The sequence below is a fragment of the Salvelinus sp. IW2-2015 genome, linkage group LG23 (genome assembly GCF_002910315.2).
Source record: "Salvelinus sp. IW2-2015 linkage group LG23, ASM291031v2, whole genome shotgun sequence".
Taxonomy (NCBI): domain Eukaryota; kingdom Metazoa; phylum Chordata; class Actinopteri; order Salmoniformes; family Salmonidae; genus Salvelinus; species Salvelinus sp. IW2-2015.
In genome coordinates, this window is record NC_036863.1 from 15,748,345 (window position 1) to 15,771,945 (window position 23,601).

At 41.5% G+C, this 23,601-nt stretch overlaps 1 protein-coding gene across 1 annotated transcript in view; it reads left to right on the plus strand.

Moving 5' to 3' along the window:
• The window catches only part of LOC111950261 (rho GTPase-activating protein 32-like), a 239,412-nt gene that overhangs the window by 132,132 nt on the left and 83,679 nt on the right, over window positions 1-23,601 (plus strand). Inside the window, exons 3-5 of the mRNA XM_023967694.1 lie at window positions 6,469-6,577; window positions 21,460-21,551; window positions 21,995-22,079. Of these exons, the coding sequence (XP_023823462.1) occupies window positions 6,469-6,577; window positions 21,460-21,551; window positions 21,995-22,079 (286 nt within the window). The remainder of the gene's footprint in view (window positions 1-6,468; window positions 6,578-21,459; window positions 21,552-21,994; window positions 22,080-23,601) is intronic.

Genomic DNA, 23,601 nt, shown 5'->3' on the forward strand with positions numbered 1-23,601 from the left:
AGGTTAATAAACAGATCACTGACCATTTCGAATCCCACCGTACCTTCTCCGCTGTGCAATCCGGTTTTCGAGCTGGTCACGGGTGCACCTCAGCCACGCTCAAGGTACTAAACGATATCATAACCGCCATCGATAAAAGACAGTACTGTGCAGCCGTCTTCATCGACCTGGCCAAGGCTTTCGACTCTGTCAATCACCGTATTGTTATCAGCAGACTCAACAGCCTTGGTTTCTCAGATGACTGCCTCGCCTGGTTCACCAACTACTTCTCAGATAGAGTTCAGTGTGTCAAATCGGAGGGCTTGTTGTCCGGACCTCTGGCAGTCTCTATGGGGGTACCACAAGGTTCAATTCTCGGGCCGACTCTTTTCTCTGTATATATCAACGATGCCGCTCTTGCTGCGGGTGATTCTCTGATCCACCTCTACGCAGACGACACCATTCTGTATACATCTAGCCCCTCTTTGGACACTGTGTTAACTAACCTCCAAACGAGCTTCAATGCCATACAACACTCCTTTTGTGGCCTCCAACTGCTCTTAAATGCTAGTAAAAYCAAATGCATGCTTTTCAACCGTTCGTTGCCTGCACCCGCCCGCCCGACTAGCATCACTACTCTGGACGGTTCTGACTTAGAATATGTGGACAACTACAAATACCTAGGTGTCTGACTAGACTGTAAACTCTCCTTCAGACTCATATTAAACATCTCCAATCCAAAACGATATCTAGAATCGGCTTCCTATTTTGCAACAAAGCCTCCTTCACTCACGCCGCCAAACATACTCTCGTAAAATTGACTATCCTACCGATCCTCGACTTTGGCGATGTCATTTACAAAATAACTTCCAATACTCTACTCAGCAAACTGGATGCAGTCTATCACAGTGCCATCCGTTTTGTCACCAAAATCCCTTATACCACCCACCACTGCGACCTGTATGCTCTAGTTGGCTGGCACTCGCTATATATTCGTCGCCAGACCCACTGGCTCCAGGTCATCTATAAGTATTTGCTAGGTAAAGCTCCGCCTTATCTCAGCTCACTGGTCACGATAACAACACCCACCCGTAGGACGCGCTCCAGCAGGTATATCTCACTGGTCATCCCCAAAGCCAACACCTCATTTGGCCGCCTTTCCTTCCAGTTCTCTGCTGCCAATGACTGGAATGAATTGCAAAAATCGCTGAAGCTGGAGACTTATATTTCCCTCACTAACTTTAAACATCAGCTATCTGAGCAGCTAACCGATTGCTGCAGCTGTACATAGCCCATCTGTAAATAGCCCACCCAATCTACCTACCTCATCCCCATATTGTTTTTATTTACTTTTCTGCTCTTTTGCACACCGGTATTTCTACTTGCACATCACTATCTGATCATCTATCACTCCAGTGTTAATTTGCTAAATTGTAATTACTTCGCTACCATGGCCTATTTATTGCCTTGCATCCTCACGCCATTTGCACACACTGTATATAGACTTAATTTTTTCCCTATTGTGTTATTGACTGTACGCTTGTTTATTCCATGTGTAACTCTTGTTTGTGTCGCACTGCTTTGCTTTATCTTGGCCAGGTCGCAGTTGTAAATGAGAACTTGTTCTCAACTGGCTTACCTGGTTAAATAAAGGTAAAATAAATATATGCAGTCACTTTAACTATACTTTCATGTACATACTACTTTAATTAGCCTGACTAACCGGTGCCCCTGCACATTGGTTACCCAGACTATCTGCATTGTGTCCCGCCACCCGCCAACCCCTCTTTTACCTTACTGCTACTCTCTGTTTATCATATATGCATAGTCACTTTTACCATACCTAATGTACATACTACCTCAATTAGCCCGACTAACCGGTGCCTGTATATAGCCTTGCTACTGTATATAGCCACTCTACTGTTATTTTTCACTGTCTTTTTACTGTTGTTTTTATTTCTTTACTTATCTGTTGTTCACCTAATACCTTTTTTTAACTTTAAAAAATCGAACTGTTGATAAGGCCCTGTAAGTAAGCAATTCACTGTAAGGTCTACACCTGTTGTATTCGGCGCACGTGACAAATTAACTTTGATTCGATCTTCTCTCAGCCTAAAAGGAATATATTTCTGGACATATATAGCAACACCTCCGCCATTTGCATTCCTATATTTCCTGTTTATGCTACAACCATGTATAGCTACTACTGCATCATCAAAATAATTATCTAAGTTTGTTTCAGAGATGGCCAGACTATGAATGTTTTCTGATGTTTGTAAGTTGTCTATTTCTGGAACCTTGTTTCTCAGGCTACAATATGGGCTATTTTTGGGCCTTTTCTAGGTTGCTTGTTTTTACACGATGCAGCGAGGAGTGTCGTTGTGTAGAAAGAGGTGGCTGCCTCTGAGATAGGGTTTTTTGCAGAGGGCAACTAGGGCCTCCGTTGGCTCGTTGGTCTGAAATGGCGGAAATCCTGCAGTAAGGCGGTCCTCTGTTGGGGACAGAGGGCACGGTCTGCCAGCTGAAGGAGGACCAGACTAGAGGTCGACCGATTAATCGGCAGGGCCGTTTTCATAACAATCGGTAATCAGCATTTTTGGACCCCGATTACGGCCGAAGACATTCCACGAAGAGACTACGTGGCAGGCTTGACCACCTGTTACGCGAGTGCAGCAAGGAGCCAAGGTAAGTTGCTCGCTAGTATTTAATCTTATCTTATAAAAACTATCAATCTTCACATAATCACTAGTTAACTACACATGGTTGATGATATTACTAGTTTAACTAGCTTGTCCTGCGTTGCAAATAATCAATGCGGTTTCTGTTAATTTATCATCAAATCATGATTTAGCAAGCACATTCGCAAAAAAAGCACTGTCGTTGGACTAATGTACCTAACCATGAACATCAATGCCTTTCTTAAAATCAATACACAGAAGTGTATATATATATATATGTATGTACATGAAATGAAAGTAGTATGTGTATATATATATATATATATATTTTTTTTTTTTATTTGATCCCCTTTTCTCCCCAATTTTCGTGGTATCCAATCGCTAGTAATTACTATCTTGTCTCATCGCTACAACTCCCGTACGGGCTCGGGAGAGACGAAGGTCGAAAGCCATGCGTCCTCCAAAGCACATCCCAACCAAGCCGCACTGCTTCTTAACACAGCGCGCCTCCAACCCGGAAGTCAGCCGCACCAATGTGTCGGAGGAAACACCGTGCACCTGGCCCCCTTGGTTAGCGCGCACTGCGCCCGGCCCGCCACAGGAGTCGCTGGAGCGCGATGAGACAAGGATATCCCTACCGGCCAAACCCTCCCTAACCCGGACGACGCTAGCCCAATTGTGCGTCGCCCCACGGACCTCCCGGTCGCGGCCGGTTGCGACAGAGCCTGGGCGCGAACCCAGAGACTCTGGTGGCGCAGCTAGCACTGCGATGCAGTGCCCTAGACCACTGCGCCACCCGGGAGGCCTCGAAGTATATATTTTTTTTACACCTGCATATTGAGTTAAAAGAAATTCATGTTAGCAGGCAATATTAACAAGGGAAATTGTGTCACTTCTCTTGCGTTCTGTGCAAGCAGAGTCAGGGTATATGCAGCAGTTTGGGCCGCCTGGCTCGTTGCGAACTGTGTGAAGACCATTTCTTCCTAACAAAGACTGTAAATAATTTGCAAAGAATAAACATTTTGTTTTCTAAGTGATAGTTTCCGGATTTGACCATATTAAAGGCTCATATTTCTGTGTTTTTATTATAATTAAGTCTATGATTTGATATTTGATAGAGCAGTCTGACTGAGCGGTGGTAGGCAGCAGCAGGCTCGTAAGCATTCATTCAAACAGCACTTTCCTGTGTTTGCCAGCAGCTCTTCGCAATGCTTGAAGCACAGCGCTGTTTGACTTCAAGCCTATCAACTCCTGAGATTAGGCTGGCAATATTAAAGTGCCTATAAGACCATCCAATAGTCAAAGGTATATGAAATAGAAATGGTATAGAGAGAAATATTCCTCTAACTATAACCTAAAACTTCTTAACTTAACTGGGAATATTGAAGACCGTTAAAAGGAACCACCAGCTTTCATATGTTTTCGTGTTCTGAGCAAGGAACTTAAACGTTAGCTTTTTTACATGGCACATATTGCACTTTTTGCTTTCTTCTTCTCTGTGTTTTTGCATTATTTAAACAAAATTGATTTTTTTTAAATTATTTATTTGAGACTAAATTCATTTTATTAATGTATTATATTAAGTTAAAATAAGTGTTCATTCAGTATTGTTGTAATTGTCATTATTACAAATATATATATAAAAATCGTCCGATTTAATCGGTCCTCCAATAATCGGTATCGGCGTTGAAAAGTCATAATCGGTTGACCTCTAGACCAGATTGGTGGACGTGGGTAGAGGGACTGATGTTGTCGCCTTGTTGTTTGATGTTGGCGATCACTTGCCTGGAATCGGTTTCTCCTCTTAACCCTTTGACACGTACCAACAAACAGGTGGGATCATTCTACAGTAGTCCCTGCAGCGTACGCTGTGATTAGAGTGCTTATTTAGAACGTCCAAATTTAGATTGATGCAACAGTCAGCGTTTGAGCTGGCAACACTGTTTTTTCACAAACAGTTTGCGCTAACATAGTCCTTACAAAGTTATGCCCTGTTACCAGCTTATTTTTGGATGCAATGTTGAGATATTCACAGAAGTAGCGACTGCAAAACACAATCATCCAAACCGGAAAATGTAGGCGCTACGACTAATGTAACATTAGTTAAAGATTGACATAACTCAAGCAGTCATATTTAGGTCACTCTTTGCTGACAGAAACCACAAAATGAATTAGCTAATAGCAATTACTATTTACAATTCATCACATCACAGGTGAGCTCACCATTTGATCTAAATAATTGAGTAAAACACTTTCTAAATGTCAAAAGTAATCCGACGTCGGGTAGTTTGTGTGCGCCACCACGTAMATTYTTTCGCGTCAACCAAAGATAAGAGGCGACAAGATGAGTTTGGTCTGTTTTCAGTATGCATGTTGAAGGGGGTGTCTCATCTACGATCATTCACTTCCAGAAGTTTACTCGAAAGATGAATCAACCATTCCTTCCCTTCATTTTGATATAAAATTTTTGCTTTGATAGACGTTCACGTGACACCCAGAATGCGTAGTATAATGTCAACAAACATGGAGCCACACATAGCTAACAAATATCTTAGGATTAGCTCATCACAATTTGTACAACCTTAAAGTATTTTACACACATCATAGATGTCCATTACAATCTATGCAATAATCGGGAATGCATGTATTGTCACCTGTACTTGAAAGCATGTGAATAAAACTGTAAATACATTATGCTACATACATACATACTGTTTGCTACATTAGAAACGACAACACAATATACAGAAAATAAGGCACTTAGGAACGCACACATGTGAAGTTATTATTTGTAAGGAAAACAACAATGAAGGCAATGCGAGTGCTAGCCAGAAAATGTGCCAGGGGGAAACATTTGTGCAAGGCTGTGCACATATCTGCACACTTGATCTGTCAAAACACTGGGCAAGTGGGAGGACAGTGTGCAACACATCTCATCTAGAGGACACTTTGATCCAATAGCGGACATGCATAAAGATGGTGGCCCCCATGTACTTACCACAAATGCCTCCATTTGCTAAGTTCGCTGTGTAATACAGTGCTTTTCTTTAACTATTATTTTTTTTGTATCTGCATTAGCACAGTAAACGCGATCCTAATTCTAGCTCCAAGACGGTGGCAATTTGGAAAAACAAAAAAGTATATTGTGCTGATTCATTGGCATATTGAACCGTAGTTTAAAATCTTTGTAGGTAGTACTTAAACAATGAGGTCATATCTGAATTCCTCCATATTTATGCACGTTTGTCATTCTGATCAGAGTAGCCTTATTGTTTAATTTTGTGATTTTTGCGTGATTAAAAAAATATAAAATTACTTAAATCTAAAATCTGCTTGTCCTGCAATTAGTTTTACTTGCCCCGGACCCCTGAGCAGTGTTACGCCCTAACTCTGATGTGTCTACATGTGTCTTTCACACACTGTGCGCATGCATGTGTGTTTCATTCTCAGTGCCCACTGATGGGTTATGACATCTCCTCTAATGTAAATTATGCATCCGTTAACACACCCTGATCAAAGTGCCAACCTCCAGGGTGCCTTATAACTGACACTCATACACTGATATTATATGGTCATGTATTGTCAACTCAATATGGAAGCCACAACTTCTAAGGCACCCTGGTGTGTATGTTTTTTTATCTGAAGACTTGCCTGGGAGGACTGGTGGGGTTCTTATCACAGAAAGTGTTTTTGCTAATGCAATAAGAGCAGAAAGTCTCTTGCTCCTTCTCTCTCGCTCTCTAATATTGAGCCAATAAATTTAATTSAAATTCAAATTCCCTCACCCTCCCTCTCTCTCACTCTGCTCTAGGGGCCTGAGGCCAGGGCGTCACCCAGAGGAGGATGACATAGTGCCTGAGCTGACCCGCCTAGTCTACCCCCGAGAGAGACCTGACTGGGATGAGACCATCAGCGCCATGGTGAGATGGAGAACACTGGCAGACACACACACGTTTACATACTACATAAACGTACACACAGAGACAAACACGCACACACATGCACACAAACCCATGACAACATGTACAAATGCACAGCACATGAGTGTGTGTGTGTATATAATCAGCTCTGGAAAAAATTAAGAGACCACTGCAAAATTATCAGATTCTCTGGTTTTACTATTTATAGGTATGTGTTCGGGTAAAATGAAAATGTTTGTTTTATTCTATAAACTGCTGACAACATTTCTCCCAAATTCCAAATATAAATATTGCCATTTAGAGCATTTATTTGCAGAAAAWGACAAAATAACAAAAAAGATGCAGTGTTGTCAGACCTCGAATAATGCAAAGAAAATAAGTTCATATTCCTTTTTAAACAACACAATACTAATGATTTAACTTAGGAAGAGTTCAGAAATCAATATTTGGTGGAATAACCCTGCTTTTCAATCACAGCTCATGTGTCTTGGCATGCTCTCCACCAGACTTTCACATTGATGTTTGTGACTTTATGCCACTGCTGGAGAAAAAATCACAGATTCTCCACCAAATTTCACAGTGGGTGCGAGACACTGTGGCTTGTAGGCTTCTCCAGGTCTCGCACCCACTGTGAAATTTGGTGGAGGATCGGTGATAATCTGGGGGTGCTTCAGCAAGGCTGGAATCGGGCAGATTTGTCTTTGTGAAGGACGCATGAATCAAGCCACGTACAAGGTTGTCCTTGAAGAACACTTGCTTCCTTCTGCTCTGACAATGTTCCCCAACTCTGAGTGAGGATTGGTTTTTCCAGCAGGACAATGCTCCATGCCGCACAGCCAGGTCAATCAAGGTGTGGATGTAGGACCACCAGATCAAGACCCTGTCATGGCCAGCCCAATCTCCAGACCTGAACCCCATTGAAAACCTCTGGAATGTGATCAAGAGGAAGATGGATGGTCACAAGCCATCAAACAAAGCTGAGCTGCTTGAATTTTTGCGCCAGGAGTGGCATATTCACCCAACATCAATGTGAAAGACTAGTGGAGAGCATACCAAGACACATGGAAGCTGTGAGGTCTGACAACACTGCAGCTTTTTTGTTATTTTTGACCAGTTGTCATTTTCTGCAAATAAATGCTCTAAATCACAATATTTTTATTTGGAATTTGGGAAAAATGTTGTCAGTAGTTTATAGAATAAAACAAAACATTTCATTTTACCCAAACACGTACCTATAAATAGTAAAACCAGAGAAACTGATAATTTTGCTGTGTGTGTGTATATATATATATATATATATATATATACACACACACACCCAGTACCAGTCAAAAGTTTGGACACAGTTACTCATTCAAGGGTTTTTCTTTATTTTTACTATTTTCTACATTGTAGAATAATAGTGAAGACATCAAAACTATGAAATAGCACATATGGAATCATGTAGTAACCAAAAAAGTGTTAAACAAATCAAAATATATTTTAGATTCTTCAAAGTAGCTTGATATATATATATATAATATATAAGCACACAGTGCTTTTGGAAAGTATTCAGACCCCTTGTCCTTTTCCACATTGTGTTACGCAATAGCCTTGTTCAAAAATGTATTACACCCCCCCCCCCTCAATCTACACACAATAACCCATAATGACAAAGCAAAAAAAGGTTTTTAGAAATGTTTGCAAAGTTATATATATAAAAAAAAAAACTGAAATATTACATTTACATAAGTATTCAGACCCTTTACTCAGTACTTTGTTGAAGCACCTTTGCCCAATCGCTGCTATGACGCTACAAGCTTGGCACACCTGTAATTGGGGAGTTTCTCCCATTCTTCTCTGCAGATCCTCTCAAGCTCTGTCAGGTTGGATGGGGAGCATTGCTGCACATCTATTTTCAGGTCTCTCCTGAGATGTTTGATTGGGTTCAAGTCCGGGCTCTGGCTGGGCCACTCAAGGACATTCAGAGACTTGTCCCGAAGCCACTCCTGCGTTGTTGGCTGTGTGCTGAAGGTCATTGACCTGTTGGAAGGTGAACCTTCTCCCCAGTCTAATGTCCTGAGCGCTCTGGAGCAGGTTTTCAACAAGGATCTGTACTTTGCTCCGTTCATCTTTCCCTTGATTCTGACTAGGGATGAAACGGGTACCGGTTTCACGATAAACCACAGCAAAATTCCTGACGGTTTGTATTACCGTTTCAAATTGTAATTATCATTAAAACCGTGTGTGATTACCGCGGTTTGAAAAACTCACGGTAAATACTGTCCAGCATCAACCAAAGTTATCAACAGTCTGACGCAGGCGCAGCATGGGTTTTGTTTTGTGTGAAAACATGGCGCAAGGCAGTGACAGCGCTCGGGAGATTTTTCAGCCTTCTAGGAGGACCAAATCTGAAGTGTGGTCATATTTTGGGTTTTACAAGAGTGCTGAGGGAAACTTAATCAAAGATGGTCACCCTGTTTACAGAACATACAAAAATCGCTGCGAAAGGCGACAACACTTGAGTCGTCTTCGTGACCACCACTTTATAGCGAATTCAAGGTAAGTTAACCTTTAGCTCAATGCATGATGTGGGGACTTCTGAATGGAGGGGAAATGTAATGGGTTGTCTGTCTAACTTGCTAATAGCTTGTCAATAATGTGAACTGAAGCTTTCAGTGTTACCTACTCTTGTAAAAACACTACACGTTGTTCTGCTGCTGTATGCGTTGTGTGTCTGCAGACTCTATTTGCCCATTGATAGGCTGGACAATAGAACGAGTCAAAATTCACCCAAGGCTGAAAAACAGCAAAATAACATTGACTAAGCTGGAACACTAGCGCGATCCCGTAGAAAATGAATGGAATCAAACGTTCACAGAGCCTGTTTTGACTGAAGTGATGCTTAGAATTCCATTTCGCCTAAATGGCACAAAAAAATGTATCCCTTTTTTTACCACTACAATCTGTTTGTCGGACGAAACTGGAGAAAACAAACAACTTGTGTAGAAAGTAACATCCGCACCTCGATGGTGTCAACTGTGCTTATGTCTGCGTAATGAGAAAGTACGGAAAACATGAAAACATCTGACTATTTCTGGTCTAGTGATCGATGACAAACGAGCTTGCTGCCCAGACTTACATAATTACAAAGAGGAGATTCTCCTGATTTTTAAAATGATGCCCGACTTGAATATTGTAATGACCTGACTAGATCATAAATGAACAATTGTCCAGACAGAGGATTGAGTTTACGAATTAACGGTTTATTAAACCAACTTTACACAGGCTACTGTTTGGCCGTAGCCCATGCCAAATAAATGAAAGATAACCCACAAGCCAATCGTGACCTTCTCTTGTGAAGCCCAGACGTAAGAGAGAGAACAATGGCTAAACCTGGTCTTAACTTCCAATGCTCCATCCCCCTGCCCAACTCCACGCCACTCCGCCAGGATGCCCGGCATCAGAACATTCCAGGCATTCCCGTGATTGGCAGATAGCAGGTTGATTGACATGTCGGACCCCGCGAACACTGGGTACTGGTCAGTACAACACAACCACCTACTAGCCTAACACATAACACACAGCTGTCTGTGCGGGTCTTTTTAATATATATACACATTGTGAAATATTTGGCGAAATAGACCGGTATGCCTCTCCATAGCAAACAATGGGGGGAGCTCAGCGTTCGAAGGGCAAAAATTATTTTGGTCCAATCATTTGATGACAACCGAGCTCGCTGCCCAGACGTACATAATTATAAAGAGTAGATTCTCATGATTAAAATGGCATCCGATTTGAAAAAATCTAAATACATATTGGAGATATTTGGTGAAATAGACAGACATGCCTATATTCCCCCATAGGAAACAATGGGATGACCTCAGAGTTCCATGAGTAATTTTTGTTGTTTACATTTTAACTATAAACAACGTGCGCAGGTCTCATTGCCAACAATAGCGAAGCAGGCTTTGCAACGTAGAACAATAAGCTGGCAATAGAACGTTCAGAAGGCGAGTTGGTGCCATGGTGCTCAATAGAACTAATAGGAGCTGACATGTTGTAAAAATGAGACCTGCTCATAAGGCCTATTTTTTTCCGCGATTACTTCAAAACGACGGCAAGCAGCTGGGAAATATGGTCATATTATGAAACTGGGCAGATGCAATGAACTAGTTTTTATCAGAAAAAAGTGTTCTTAAAAATGTAATGTGTCCAGCCTACCATTGCACACAATAACACATTATGTAGTTTAGTCACTCAACCAACATATTTTGTTCATTTAAAATCCGGCAGTCAACTTGGTTGTAAAAGTGTTCCAACCGGTGAAACACTATAGACTCCGATACATTTATGTCAATTGTTGGGCTCATTGCAATTACTATCACTGTCTTATTATGACTCATTTGTATTTATGTCAATTGTGCATGGGGTCATTGCATATAATCAAATGCAAAACAGAAGATAGACTGTGTGTGAGTGATAATAATATTTTTGAATACAACACCACCAATAATAATACATTTTCTATTCCCTTGTTTACAGAGTGGGCGTGCAGCAGGCAAACCCAGTGATGCTATTGGTCCCTCATCTACAATTGTGACAGCCACTCGAGCAAGCATTTAAAATGGCAGGCTGCTTATGCACCCACATAAAAAAAAGCTCAAGACCTCATGGCAGCCCTTTCATATTACATTGCAAAGGACATGATGCCATTTCAAATTGTTGAGAGGCCTGGCTTTCTGAGGCTAATGAAGGTTGCCATGCCTCACTACAAAGTGCCATCACAAACATTATTTTCCAAGACTGAAATCCCAAACCTGTACAACCAGGTTAAAGCTGATGTTGAAAAAGTTTGGCTCAAGGTTTGCTGCAACTACTGACCTCTGGACCAGTGAAAGCGGGGGTGGTCAACCCTACATCAGCTTCACTATCCATTACCTCACCCCAGACTGGCAACTGGAATCCAACTGCCTGGAGAAACAGGGATCAACAAGAAAGACCTGGACTGCATAACCACAGACAACACAACAAACATGATCAAGGCTTTTGAAGAGTTCCCAGATCTGTGGCTTGGGTGCTTTGGCCATAATTTGAACCTGGCCATCTCAAAGGCTCTGCAAATTCAGAGAGTTGACACAGCAGTCAAGGCCTGCCGTAATCTGGTCCAAGGCTTCTCGCGGAGCTGGAAGAGAAGGAGTGAACCGAGAGAAAAGCAAGCTGCCCTCAACATGCCACAGAAGGCTCTGATCCATTATGTGGTGACCTGATGGGGATCTACACACAAGATGCTTGAGCGTTTCCTCAGCCAACAACAGCCAGTCTGTGCGACACTGGCTGGAGAAAGGGGAACACGGCATCTGATGGCCAAGGATGCCGACATAAGTGTCATGGAGCAACTGTGCCAGCTCCTTGAACCTCTAAGCAAGTTTACATATGCACTTGCCATGACACGGTCAGCCATCAAGCCTGTCCTGGACCACATCACCCGTGATGTTCTGGTGGAAAAGGATACGGAGCCATCCCTGACCAAGGGGATAAAAAAGGTAATGAAAGAAGACCTTATCAACAGATACACAGAGAAGGCAAAGAGAGTCATGCACATGGCTTGTTTCATTGACCCCCGCTTCAAAATGAGCTTGAGGCTGCAAAAGTTGACACTGACAGCTGTGTCCAGGAGGCCTTGAAGCTGGCAGTTGCACAAGTCAGGGAAGAACCACAAAGCACCACCAACACCCCCACAGCGGCATCGGAGGGGAAGGCCTGGCTGGGTTGCTAAGAAAGATTACCTTAACAAGGCAGCAGAGAGGTGAAGAGGGTCAGATTCCGACCACCCCAGAAGAGCATGAAAGAAGAGATCAAGGTCTACCTGTCTCTGCCACCCAATCCAGCAGGAGAGGATCCACTGGTGTGAGGGAGGGGCCATGCATCAGAGCTGCCTCACCTTGCCAGGGTTGCCAGGAAGCTTTTGTGCATCCCAGCAACCAACATGCCTTCGGAGAGAGTTTTACATTTTAATCTCAAGTGAACAGAGATGCGTACATACAGGATGTTAGGCCAGCAGCACCTTATTTCTTTATGAAGGAGAGAACGGACATACAATCAGTGCTGTTCATTTTGATTTGTTTACATATGGTTGTATTGTTCTTACATGCACATTGCTTTACTTGTGTTGCTTTTATATGCGCATTTGATTTGCTTACTTAAGGTTGTGTTCATTAAAACCTGCACTAGGGAAACTTTTACCTCATGGCCACATGGTGCCATTTTTAATGTTAATATTATTATTTTAATGTTTATGCAGACAAAAAGTGCCTAGTGCTGCTAATTATATTTGCTGTTTGTTGGTTTTCAATATAAAACTTGGTGAAATGATTTCAGTGTGTGTATCAGTACTTTTTGAAAATTTCCAGCACATTTGAACAATACCACGATAATACTGATAACCGTGATAATTTTGGTTACTATAATCGTGATATAAAATGTTCATACCATTTAATCTCTAATCCTTACTAGTCTCCCAGTCCCTGCAGCTGAAGAACATCCCCACAGCATGATGTTGCCAACACCATGCTTCACCGTAGGGATGGTGCCAGGTTTCCCCCAGAAGTGACGCTTGGCCTTCAGGCCAAAGAGTTTAATCTTGGTTTCATCAGACCCAGAGAATCTTGTTTCTCATGGTCTGTGAGTCCTTTAGGTGACTTTTGGCCAGCTCCAAGCAGGCTGTCATGTGCCTTTTACTGAGGAGTGGCTTCCGTCTGGCCACTCTACCATAAAGGCCTGATTGGTGGAGTGCTGCAGAGATGGTTTACCTTCTGGAAGATTCTCCCATCTCCACAGAGGAACTCTGGAGCTCCTTCATAGTGACCATCGGGTTCTTGGTCACCTGCCTGACCAAGGCCCTTCTCCCCCGATTGCTCAGTTTGGCCCGGCGGTGTCTTGATGGTTCCAGACTTCTTCCATTTAAGAATGATGGAGGCTACTGTGTTCTTGGAGACCTTCAATGCTGCATACATTTTTTTGGTGTCCTTCCCCAGATCTGTGCCTCGACACAATCCTGTCTCGCAGCTCTCGGACAATTCCTTCGACCTCATGGTTTGGTTTTTGCTCTGACATGCACTGTTAACCGTGGGATTTTAAATAGACAGGTGTGTGCCTTTCCAAATCATGTCCAATCATTGGAATTTACCACAAGTGGACTCCAATAAAGTTGTAGAAACATCTCAAGGATGATCAATGGAAACAGGATGTACCTGAGCTCAATTCCAAGTCTCATAGCAAAGGGTTTGAATATTTAAATATTAATTTAATCCATTTTAAAATAAGGCTGTAATGTAAGACAATGTGGAAAATGTACAGGGGTCTGAATACTTTCGATTGCACTATATGCACATACAGTATATAGCTTCCCTGACGCACACACACAATGCATCAAAGCATCCTAACTTAGAGATCCCAACAGTATCAACGCTTATCAAACATGAACTACTTAGATAACAAGGCTCCCCTTTTTTTTGGTGTATCAAATATAACAATCAGACATTGAGTTCAACAATGAACAAGAACCTGAAAGACAAACAAAACCAGAAAAATGAGTTATGACAGCATAAAAGAATGCGACAATGACACTTATTCAGAAAATAATAATTTGTTATAATATTGGACCGTAGACAAGCTTTTTTTTTTTTTAATTAAAAACACAGTCTTTAACAAGGCTCCTCTTTGATTGGGGCTCGTTTACTCTCTGGAAAGTCTTATCGCAGTCTCCTTAAATTAACTGTCTTAACTGTTAGGGAAATGTCACTATATAAAACTGAAATGCTGGAACATCCAGCCTCGGCTCCCATTCATGAAATTATGATTTTGCCTCTTGTACATCATGTATTGTAACTTTAAATGTAGTGGGGATGTATCAGCACCTAATATCATGTACATGATTTATATATGTTGGCTAAACTTAAGAATAATTGTAATGAAGACATTGTATTGTTTAAACCAACCACTTAAATCAGATTTATTTAATATTAATCAAATTATTATTATATAGATATTAATAAATTAATGTAATCCTTGTCATATTCAAGCAATCCATTTTTTTGCTGTAATTATCTCAATGTATAATATGCCAAAGTATCCATTAATCATATGGTACCTAAACTCATTCAGTTATTTCAACACCATCCAAGCCCAGCCTCTTTTTTCTCTCCAGCTGAGCTGCATTCAGCAGCATCAGTGGTGCTATCTGAAATGAGGCTGTCTCCATGGTAACATGACAGTTGTCTTTCCACTTGCACTTTGGAACCACAAAAATTTGATACAGTGGAGAAGACAAAGTGCATCCCTAATGGCGCCCTATTCCCTATATAGTGCTCTACTTTTGACAAGCCCTGGTCAAAAGTAGTTCACTACAAAGAGAATGGGGTGAACTTTCATCTCTTTCCAGCTAATTAATATTGATCACTTTTGAAACATTAAAGGAGTGGCATTTCTGCTGTTTGTTAAATGTTTTATGTTATTATGAAAGGGAGCAGCTTTTAAAAGGGGCCTAGATGTGTGAATAAATTACACGCAATAAATCCCTCTTGTGGTTTGGGGACATTGTCCTGATTTATTGTATTCCTTATTATTTTTCTATTTCTTTTTTTTTTCTTTCTCTGCATTGCTGGTAAGCGCCCATAAGTAATAATTTCACTGTTAGTCTACAACTGTTGTTTACGAAGCATGTGACAAATAACATTTTATTTTATTTTAAAAATGCTAAGCTAGTTAGCGTTAGTGTCACGACTTCGACCGAGGCAGGCTCTCCTTCCCGTTCGGGTGGCGTTCGGCGGTCGTCGTCACCGGCCTATTAGCTGCCACTGATCCTTTTCTCCCCCTCCCTATGTGTTTATTGGGTTCACCTGTTTTGTATTAGGGTTAATTAGTTGGGCTTATTAGTCAGCCGGCCCGCACGTTTCTTTGTGCGGGATTGTTTGTTTGTAAGTAGTGGTGTTGGTTTTGTGCTACGTGTTTACTGGACTGTGTTCGTTTCCCCCGTGTCTGGGGTTGGTTAAGAAGTACACCCAGTGTGTTAGTAGGGTGGCCTAGTTTGTCCGTGTTCATTAAAGAACATTGCACCTGCTGTTTCCTGCGCTTTGACTTCACACTCCGACACCCAGGCCTTACAGTTAGCTGTCACAGTGGGTCGCAGTGTTCAAAATACTAAGCTAGTTAGCGTTAGCTGTCACAATGTGCCCAAATGGCAGTAGCCGACATGTGTGGCAGGCAGTGGTGTGCTGCAATTCAGAGGATGAATCGATCAATAACTCTGCCAAGCTCTCGACATGCCACAACGATTGACAWCGATTGACACATTGTTAACAGAACATTGGTTTGGTCTTATTGCAAAAGAGAATGTGTTTTCAGTGGCTTAMGTGGTTAAATGAATGTACAATTTATAAAAATAGACCTACATTAATAAATTGACATGCTGCATGTTATTGACTAACTAATTTACCAGTAGTTAGTCAAATATATGTGGATAACGCAATACATAAGCAGAATACTTCCCATTCATCGTCACTTAATTCGGCATAGGCTACTGTGCATAATATCCAACAACCCAAGTGAAATTTGGCAACGCCTGCACTGTATTCCTTTATTTAGCAAGACTTGATGAGCCCTCGCCTTCAAGACACAGTTGAATATTTTATAGGTACAGCTGAACCTCTAAGAATGTTTTGGCTAGACTTGATAAGCCTCTCCCCTTGGGGAAGCACTGAAGAGGTTGCTACCAGTGTTTGTCTGCTCCTAGTAGTTCTTAATAGCCTGCTTGTCACTCTGTTTTTGCTTAAGCAGAATCATTTTCGATGCCAAACAGCAATAACATGAGTCGGCTAAAGCAGAAAGAATAGAAAGAGACTGGCACACAGGCTAAGCGAGTCTACATTCCCATTCACAGCTACTGCAGGCCTGACATGATGCTATCTGTACACTGGCCCACCTGGCTCCTGTCTCTGACCTCATTGGCAATCATGATTATCTGCTTATCGCCTTCCTGGTTTTTGTCTGCAACCAGCTAGAAAGAGACCAAACTTCTCCAAATCTCATCCTGTCCTCTCTCGCGCTCTTTTGTCCCACTCCACAATTTTCTGCTATTCTTTTTCATTCTTTACTTTCCTTATTATCTCTGGTTTCTCTTCTCTCTCTCAATTCAATGGGCTTTATTGGCTTGGGATACATATGTTTACATTGCCACAGCAAGTAAAATAGATAATAAACAAAAGTGAAATAAACAATAAAAAAATGAACAGTAAACAGTACCCAAAATAATAAAGACATTTCAAATGTCTTTATACAGTGTTGTAACAATGTGCAAATAGTTAAACGACAAAAGGACAAATTAATAAATATGGGTTGTATTTACAATGGGGTTTGTTTTCACTGATTGCCCTTGTGGCAACAGGTCACAAATCTTGCTGCTGTGATTGCACACTGATATTTCACCGAGTAGATATGGGAGTTTATCAAAAATAGATTTGTTTTTTAATTCTTTGTGGGTCTGTGTAATCTGAGGGAAATATGTGTCTCTAATATGGTGATACATTTGGCAGGAGGTTAGGAAGTGCAGCTCAGTTTCCACCTTGTTTTGTGGGCAGTGTGCACATAGCCTGTCTTCTCTTTAGAGCCATGTCTGCCAGCGGCAGCCTTTCTCTGTGGCAAGGCCATGTTCACTGAGTCTGTATATTGTCAAAGCTTTCCTTAATTTTGGGACCGTGTCAGTGGTCAGGTATTCTGCCACTGTATACTCTCTGTTTGGGGCCAAATAGCATTCTAGTTTGCTCCTGTTTTTTTTGTTAATTCTTTCCAATGTGTCAAGTTATCTTTTTGTTTTCTCATGATTTGGTTGGGTCTAATTGTGTTGCTATCCTGGGGCTCTGTGGGGTCTGTTTGTGTTTGTAAACAGAGCCCCAGGACCAGCTTGCTTAGGAGACTCTTCTCCAGATTAATCTCTCTGTAGGTGATGGCTTTGTTATGGAAGGTTTGGAAATCGCTTCCTTTTAGGTGGTTGTAGAATTAAATGGCTCTTTGCTGGATTTTGTGCTCTAGGGCTAGATTGGAATTTGTATTTGTGGTCCTGGCAACTGGACCTTTTTTGGAACACCATTATTTACTGTCAGGGCCCAGGTCTGAAAGAATCTGTGCAGAAAATCTAGGTGCTGCTGTAGGCCCTCCTTGGTTGGGGACAGAAGCACCACATCAGCAAACATTGGACATTTAACTTCAGATTCTATTAGGCTGATGCCAGGGGCTTCAGACTGTTCTAGTGCTCTTGCCAATTTGTTGATACAGTTGATGTCAGAAGTTTACATACACCTTAGCCAAATACATTTAAACTCAGTTTTTCMMMAWTYCYKRMMWTTWAWYCYWRKWAAAAAATGTCTTAGGGACCTATCCTAACTGACATGTCTTAGGTCAGTTAGGATCACCACTTTATTTTAAGAATGTGAAATGTCAGAATAATAGTTGAGAGAATCTTTTATTTATTTTGTCACATTCCCAGTGGGTCAGAAGTTTACATACACTCAATTAGTATTTGTTAGCATTGCCTTTAAATTGTTTAACTTGGGTCAAATGTTTGAATTTTGGCCCATTCCTCCTGACAGAGCTGGTGTAACTGAGTCTGGTTTGTAGGCCTCCTTGCTCGCACATGCTTTTTCAGTTCTGCCCACAAATTTTCTATAGGATTGAGGTCAGGGCTTTGTGATGGCCACTCCAATACCTTCACTGTGTTGTCCTTAAACATTTTGCCACAACTTTGGAAGTATGCTTGGCGTCATTGTCCATTTGGAAGACCCATTTGTGACCAAGCTTTAACTTCCTGACTGATGTCTTGAGATGTTGCTTCAATATATCCACATAATTTTCCTCCCTCATGATGCCATCTATTTTGTGAAGTACACCAGTCCCTCCTGCAGCAAAGCACCCCCACAACATGATGCTGCCACCTCCATGCTTCACGGTTGGAATGGTGTTCTTCGGCTTGCAAGCCTCCCCCTTTTTCCTCCAAACATAACAATGGTCATTGTGGCCAAACAGTTCTATTTTTGTTTCATCAGACCAGAGGACATTTCTCCAAAAAGTACGATCTTTGTCCCCATGTGCAGTTGCAAACCGTAGTCTGGCTTTTTTATGGCGGTTTTGAAGCAGTGGCTTCTTCCTTTCTTAGCGGCCATTCAGGTTATGTCGATATAGGACTCGTTTTACTGTGGATATAGATATTTTTGTACCAGTTGCCTGCAGCATCTTCACAAGGTCCTTTGCTGTTGTTCTAGAATTGATTTGCACTTTTCGCACAAGTACATTCATCTCTAGGAGACAGAACGCGTCTCCTTCCTGAGCGGTATGACGGCTGCGTGGTCCCATGGTGTTTATACTTGCGTACTATTGTTTGTACAGATGAATGTGGTACTTTCAGGCGTTTGGAAATTGCTCCCAAGGATGAACCAGACCTGTGTAGGTCTACACATTTTTTTCTGAGGTCTTGGCTGATTTCTTTTGATTTTCTCATGATGTCAAGCAAAGAGGCACTGAGTTTGAAGGTAGGCCTTGAAATACATCCACAGGTACACCTCCAATTGACTCAAATGATGTCAATTAGCCTATCAGAAGCTTCTAAAGCCATGACACAATTTTCTGGAATTTTCCAAGCTGTTTAAAGGCACAGTCAACTTAGTGTATGTAAACGTCTGACCCACTGCAATTGTGATACAGTGAATTATAATTTTAACCGCACACTTTGTGTACATGGATTTTATAATGTCGTATGTTTTTCCCCCAACACCACTTTTCAAGAATTTGTATTGCAGACCCTCTTGCCAAATTGAGTCAAAAGCTTTTTTGAAATCTTCAAAGCATGAGAAGACTTTGCCTTTGTCACTTGTGAGGCATCATGTTTTTGCTGTTTGTTCTTTGTTATAGAGCCAAAAAGATTGGAGAAGTGGTCACATCTCTGATTTGGATAGATAACTCTTGGTGTTTGTTTAGTGTGTTCCAATTTTCCCGGAAATGGTTAGATTCTATGGATTCGCAATTACGTTGAGCTAATTTCTTACGTGATGTTCCTTTTTTTCCCCGTAGTGTATTTCTTTATTGTTTTAGTGATTCACCCTTTATTCTATTTGTATTTTATTTTTTATTTAACCTTTATTTAACTAGGCACATTTTCTATAGGATTGAGGTCAGGGCTTTGTGAGTTGGTTAACTGCCTTTTTCAGGGGCAGAACGACAGATTTTTACCTTATCAGTTCGGGGATTCAATCTAGCAATCTTTCGGTTACTGGCCCAGCACTCTAACCACTATGCTACCTGAAGGCGTTGAYGCAGGTTTTCTAGGTCTTTATGATTTTGTTTGGATAGATTTAAAAAATATAATAATAATAATAGTTATTAAGTTTTTGCATTCTCCATCAAACCATTTGTCATTGTGTTTCATTTTCTTGTCTGCTTGACATTTTTAGATTTGATAGAGGAGCCGAAAGGTCAAATATACTGTTTAGGCTTTCTACTGCAAGGTTAACACCTTCACTATTACAGTGAAATGTTTTGTCCAGGAAGTTGTCTTAAAGGGATTTAATTTTTTGTTGCCTAATTGTTTTTTTTTGTATGTTTCTACACTACTATCCTTCCCATCTATAGCATGTCTTAATATTGTGCAGTTCCTTTGGCTTTGATGACTCATGATTTAAGTATTGCTTTGTTCAGGTAGACTGATTTTGCTGTGATCTGATAGGGGAGTCAGTGGGCTGATTGTGAACTCTCTGAGAGACTCTGGGTTGAGGTCAGTGATAAAGTAGTCTACWGTACTACTGCCAAGAGATGAGCTGTAGGTGTACCTAGCATAGGAGTCTCCTCAAAGCCTACCATTGACTATGTACAGACCTAGCGTGCGACAGAGCTGCAGGAGTTGTGACCCATTTTTGGTGGTTGTTTTGTCATAGTTGTGTCTTGGGGGGCATATTTGGGAGGGAATACTGTCACCTCCAGGTAGGTGTTTGTCCCTATGTGTGCTGACTGCTGAGAGTGTCAGCTTCTTGTCCAGTTCTGGCATTTAGGTCACCGCAGACTAATACGTCCCTGGGCCTGGAAATGGTTGATCTCCCCCTCTAGGATGGAGAAGCTGTCATTGTTAAAGTGGGGGGGATACAGGTAGCACACATGAGGACATTTTTCTCTGTTGAGATAATTTCCTTAATTTCTATACAGATTTAAAATGTTCCTTTTTTGACTAATTAGTGAGTTAGGTCTCTTCCCTGTTTCACACCTGGTAGTTTGTTGGATGGGACTACCAGCTCTCTGTAACCTAGAGGGCAACCAGTGGTCTCTATACCATGTTTCTTGTAGGATGACAATGTCTGTATTTCCAATTTCTTTTAAGTCTGGGTTCCTGCTCTTTAGGTCTCTCTCTCTCTGTTAGCTTGGTGTTTCTCTTTTCCCTTGTTGACTTTAGCCACACAGGATGACTTGCTGTAATGTTGTCAAGTGCGTTTTAACCTCACTTGGTCACAGATTAGACTCTGTGAGGGGTCACACCATGTTGGGTCAAACGTAGCTAGTAGGGGCCTGGGGTGGTCTAGCCTTTGGTAGGTTTGAATCCAACCGACTGCCCTTCTAATACAAGCTCCTAACTTTTCTTCCACTCTTTCACTGTCTCTATCCAATTAACATGAAAAATACAAAAACATTAAGTAGCTACTTTGACAAGTCACTACATCCTGGAATTGTTTCTTTGAACAATTTTGGTTTGGTTTGTACTGTCCCTAGGTTTCTCTCGCATGCAGGTCAACTCATATGGAGTTGTTTGTCAGAGGTGAAGTCACAGATCATGTATTGACGAGTGTGTCTGTTTCCTTTCCAACATGCAGGCGAGGAGTGCCGAGGTCCCCGAGCTGAGCGCCGAGCCCCTCTTGCGCTCCTGCAGCAGCACGGCCAGCATGAAGGTCAAGAACGTCAAGAAGTGAGTGGACCATCTGACCGAGTAGACTTACCCTGCCATGGGCCTTCTGATACTGCCTTAACTCCTCACATCTGCTACACATCTCTCTCTATCGATCATCCTTTTTTATCTCCATTTTGCGGTCTCTATTTCGGCTCCCACCCTGTTCTCTCTTGCAACCTTTTTCTCTCTTCAGCTATCGCTTACATCTCTTTCTGTCTCTACCTCACTCTTGTTATCTGTGTCCCTCACACATGTCCCTTTCTCAGTCTCTCTCTCCCGCTCTCCTTCAATTTTGCCTTTTCTACTGGACTTGATCTATTTTTGCCCTCTTTCTCCTCCCCTCTCTTGTACTATGTTGTCTTCTTCTCCACCCTCCCCCCCTTACTTTACTCTCTTCATTATCCATCAGACCCTTAGGCCTAAGGCCTTCATCCTAACCACAGTCCGTCTCTGTATTTCAGACTGTCCTTCACCAAAGGCCACTTCCCCATGCTGGCTGAGTGCGCCCACTTCCACTATGAGAACGTGGACTTTGGCACAATCCAGGTAATCAGACACTTAGCAGGGTACTGTGGTGCTGCTATGTTTTCCTAAAATGTTGGACCGTCTGGTGTGCTGCGGTGGTAGATAAGGTTCCTACCTTGGTTGTGATACACCATATTGATATTGCAATGAAAACGGTGGTGTTGTTTCAAGTGTATAGCCCAGTCTTAGTCTTTGCTGATGACACAGTTCATGAAGACAGTGGTCATTTGACTCCACCTCTTTGTTTAATGTGGTGTATGCTAGAGGTCGACCGATTATGATTTTTCAACACCAAGACCGATTTATTGGAGGACCAAAAAAAGCATATACCGATTAATCGGCCGATTAAAAAAATAAAAAAAATAATAATAAAAAAATTAAAATAAATATATATATATATATATATATATATATATATATAGATTTGTAATAATGACAATTACAACAACACTGAATGAACCCTTTTATTTTAACTTAATATAATACAGAAATAAAATCTATTTAGTCTCAAATAAATAATGATACATGCTCAATTTGTTGTAAATAATGCAAAAACACAGTGTTGGAGACGAAAGTAAAAGTGCAATATGTGCCATGTAAAAAAAGCTAACATTTAAGTTCCTTGCTCAGAACATATGAAAGCTGGTGGTTCAATATTCCCAGTTTCGAAGTTTTAGGTTGTAGTTATTATAGGAATTATGCGCGTCGACTATTTCTCTCTATACCATTTGTATTTCATATACCTTTGACTATTGGATGGTCTTATAGGCACTTAGTTTCCTCGAGGAGTGCAATGTAATCGGCCATAATCGGCGTCCAAAAATGCCAATTACCGACTGTTATGAAAACTTAAAATCGGCCCTAATTAATCGATCGACCTCTAGTGTATGCTGGTGGAATAGGCTATATGTGGTGAGGATGCTATTATTATTATTAGGCTATTCATGGTGGTTGTGGATTTTGCTGTAGCTTGATTTTGTTTTGGAATTCCACATTTTAAAATTAACCAGTGGTATTACGTGGTTTTGATTTGCGTATGCTCATAAGTATAACATTGTTGACAATACTGTAAGAATGGTAGGAGAGCACTTGCTGTGTTGAGCATGTGTGTGTTTGTTCAGAATCTTGCTGGCCACTGTAGCAGAAGAGGCCTCTTCTTTGGCTCCAGTGGAAATGGAGGGGATCGTTAGTGTAATTAACATGTCTCACCAATGAGCAGCTCCAACTCTACACACTGCAGCTCCAGCTGTTGTTGCCTTCTCCCTTCCCCCGCTCTCCCCTCCTCAGCATGACATCACCAGGAAGCCCTGCCTGCCATGACTCCTACACTGGCTTAGTCTCTCCTTGTCTACTATCTAATTGACTCTTGTCTCCTCTCTTTCAACTGTTTGGGGTGAGTTTCTCCCCAAAATATCAACTTCAGCATTAAGATCGTTCTTCCATTGCCTACCAATGGATGTAAGATTGTCTTAGTTCTAAAGATCTTTGTTTTTTGGGAAACTCACGACACCCCTGATGTGAAAGACCTGGACAGGTGGAAGCA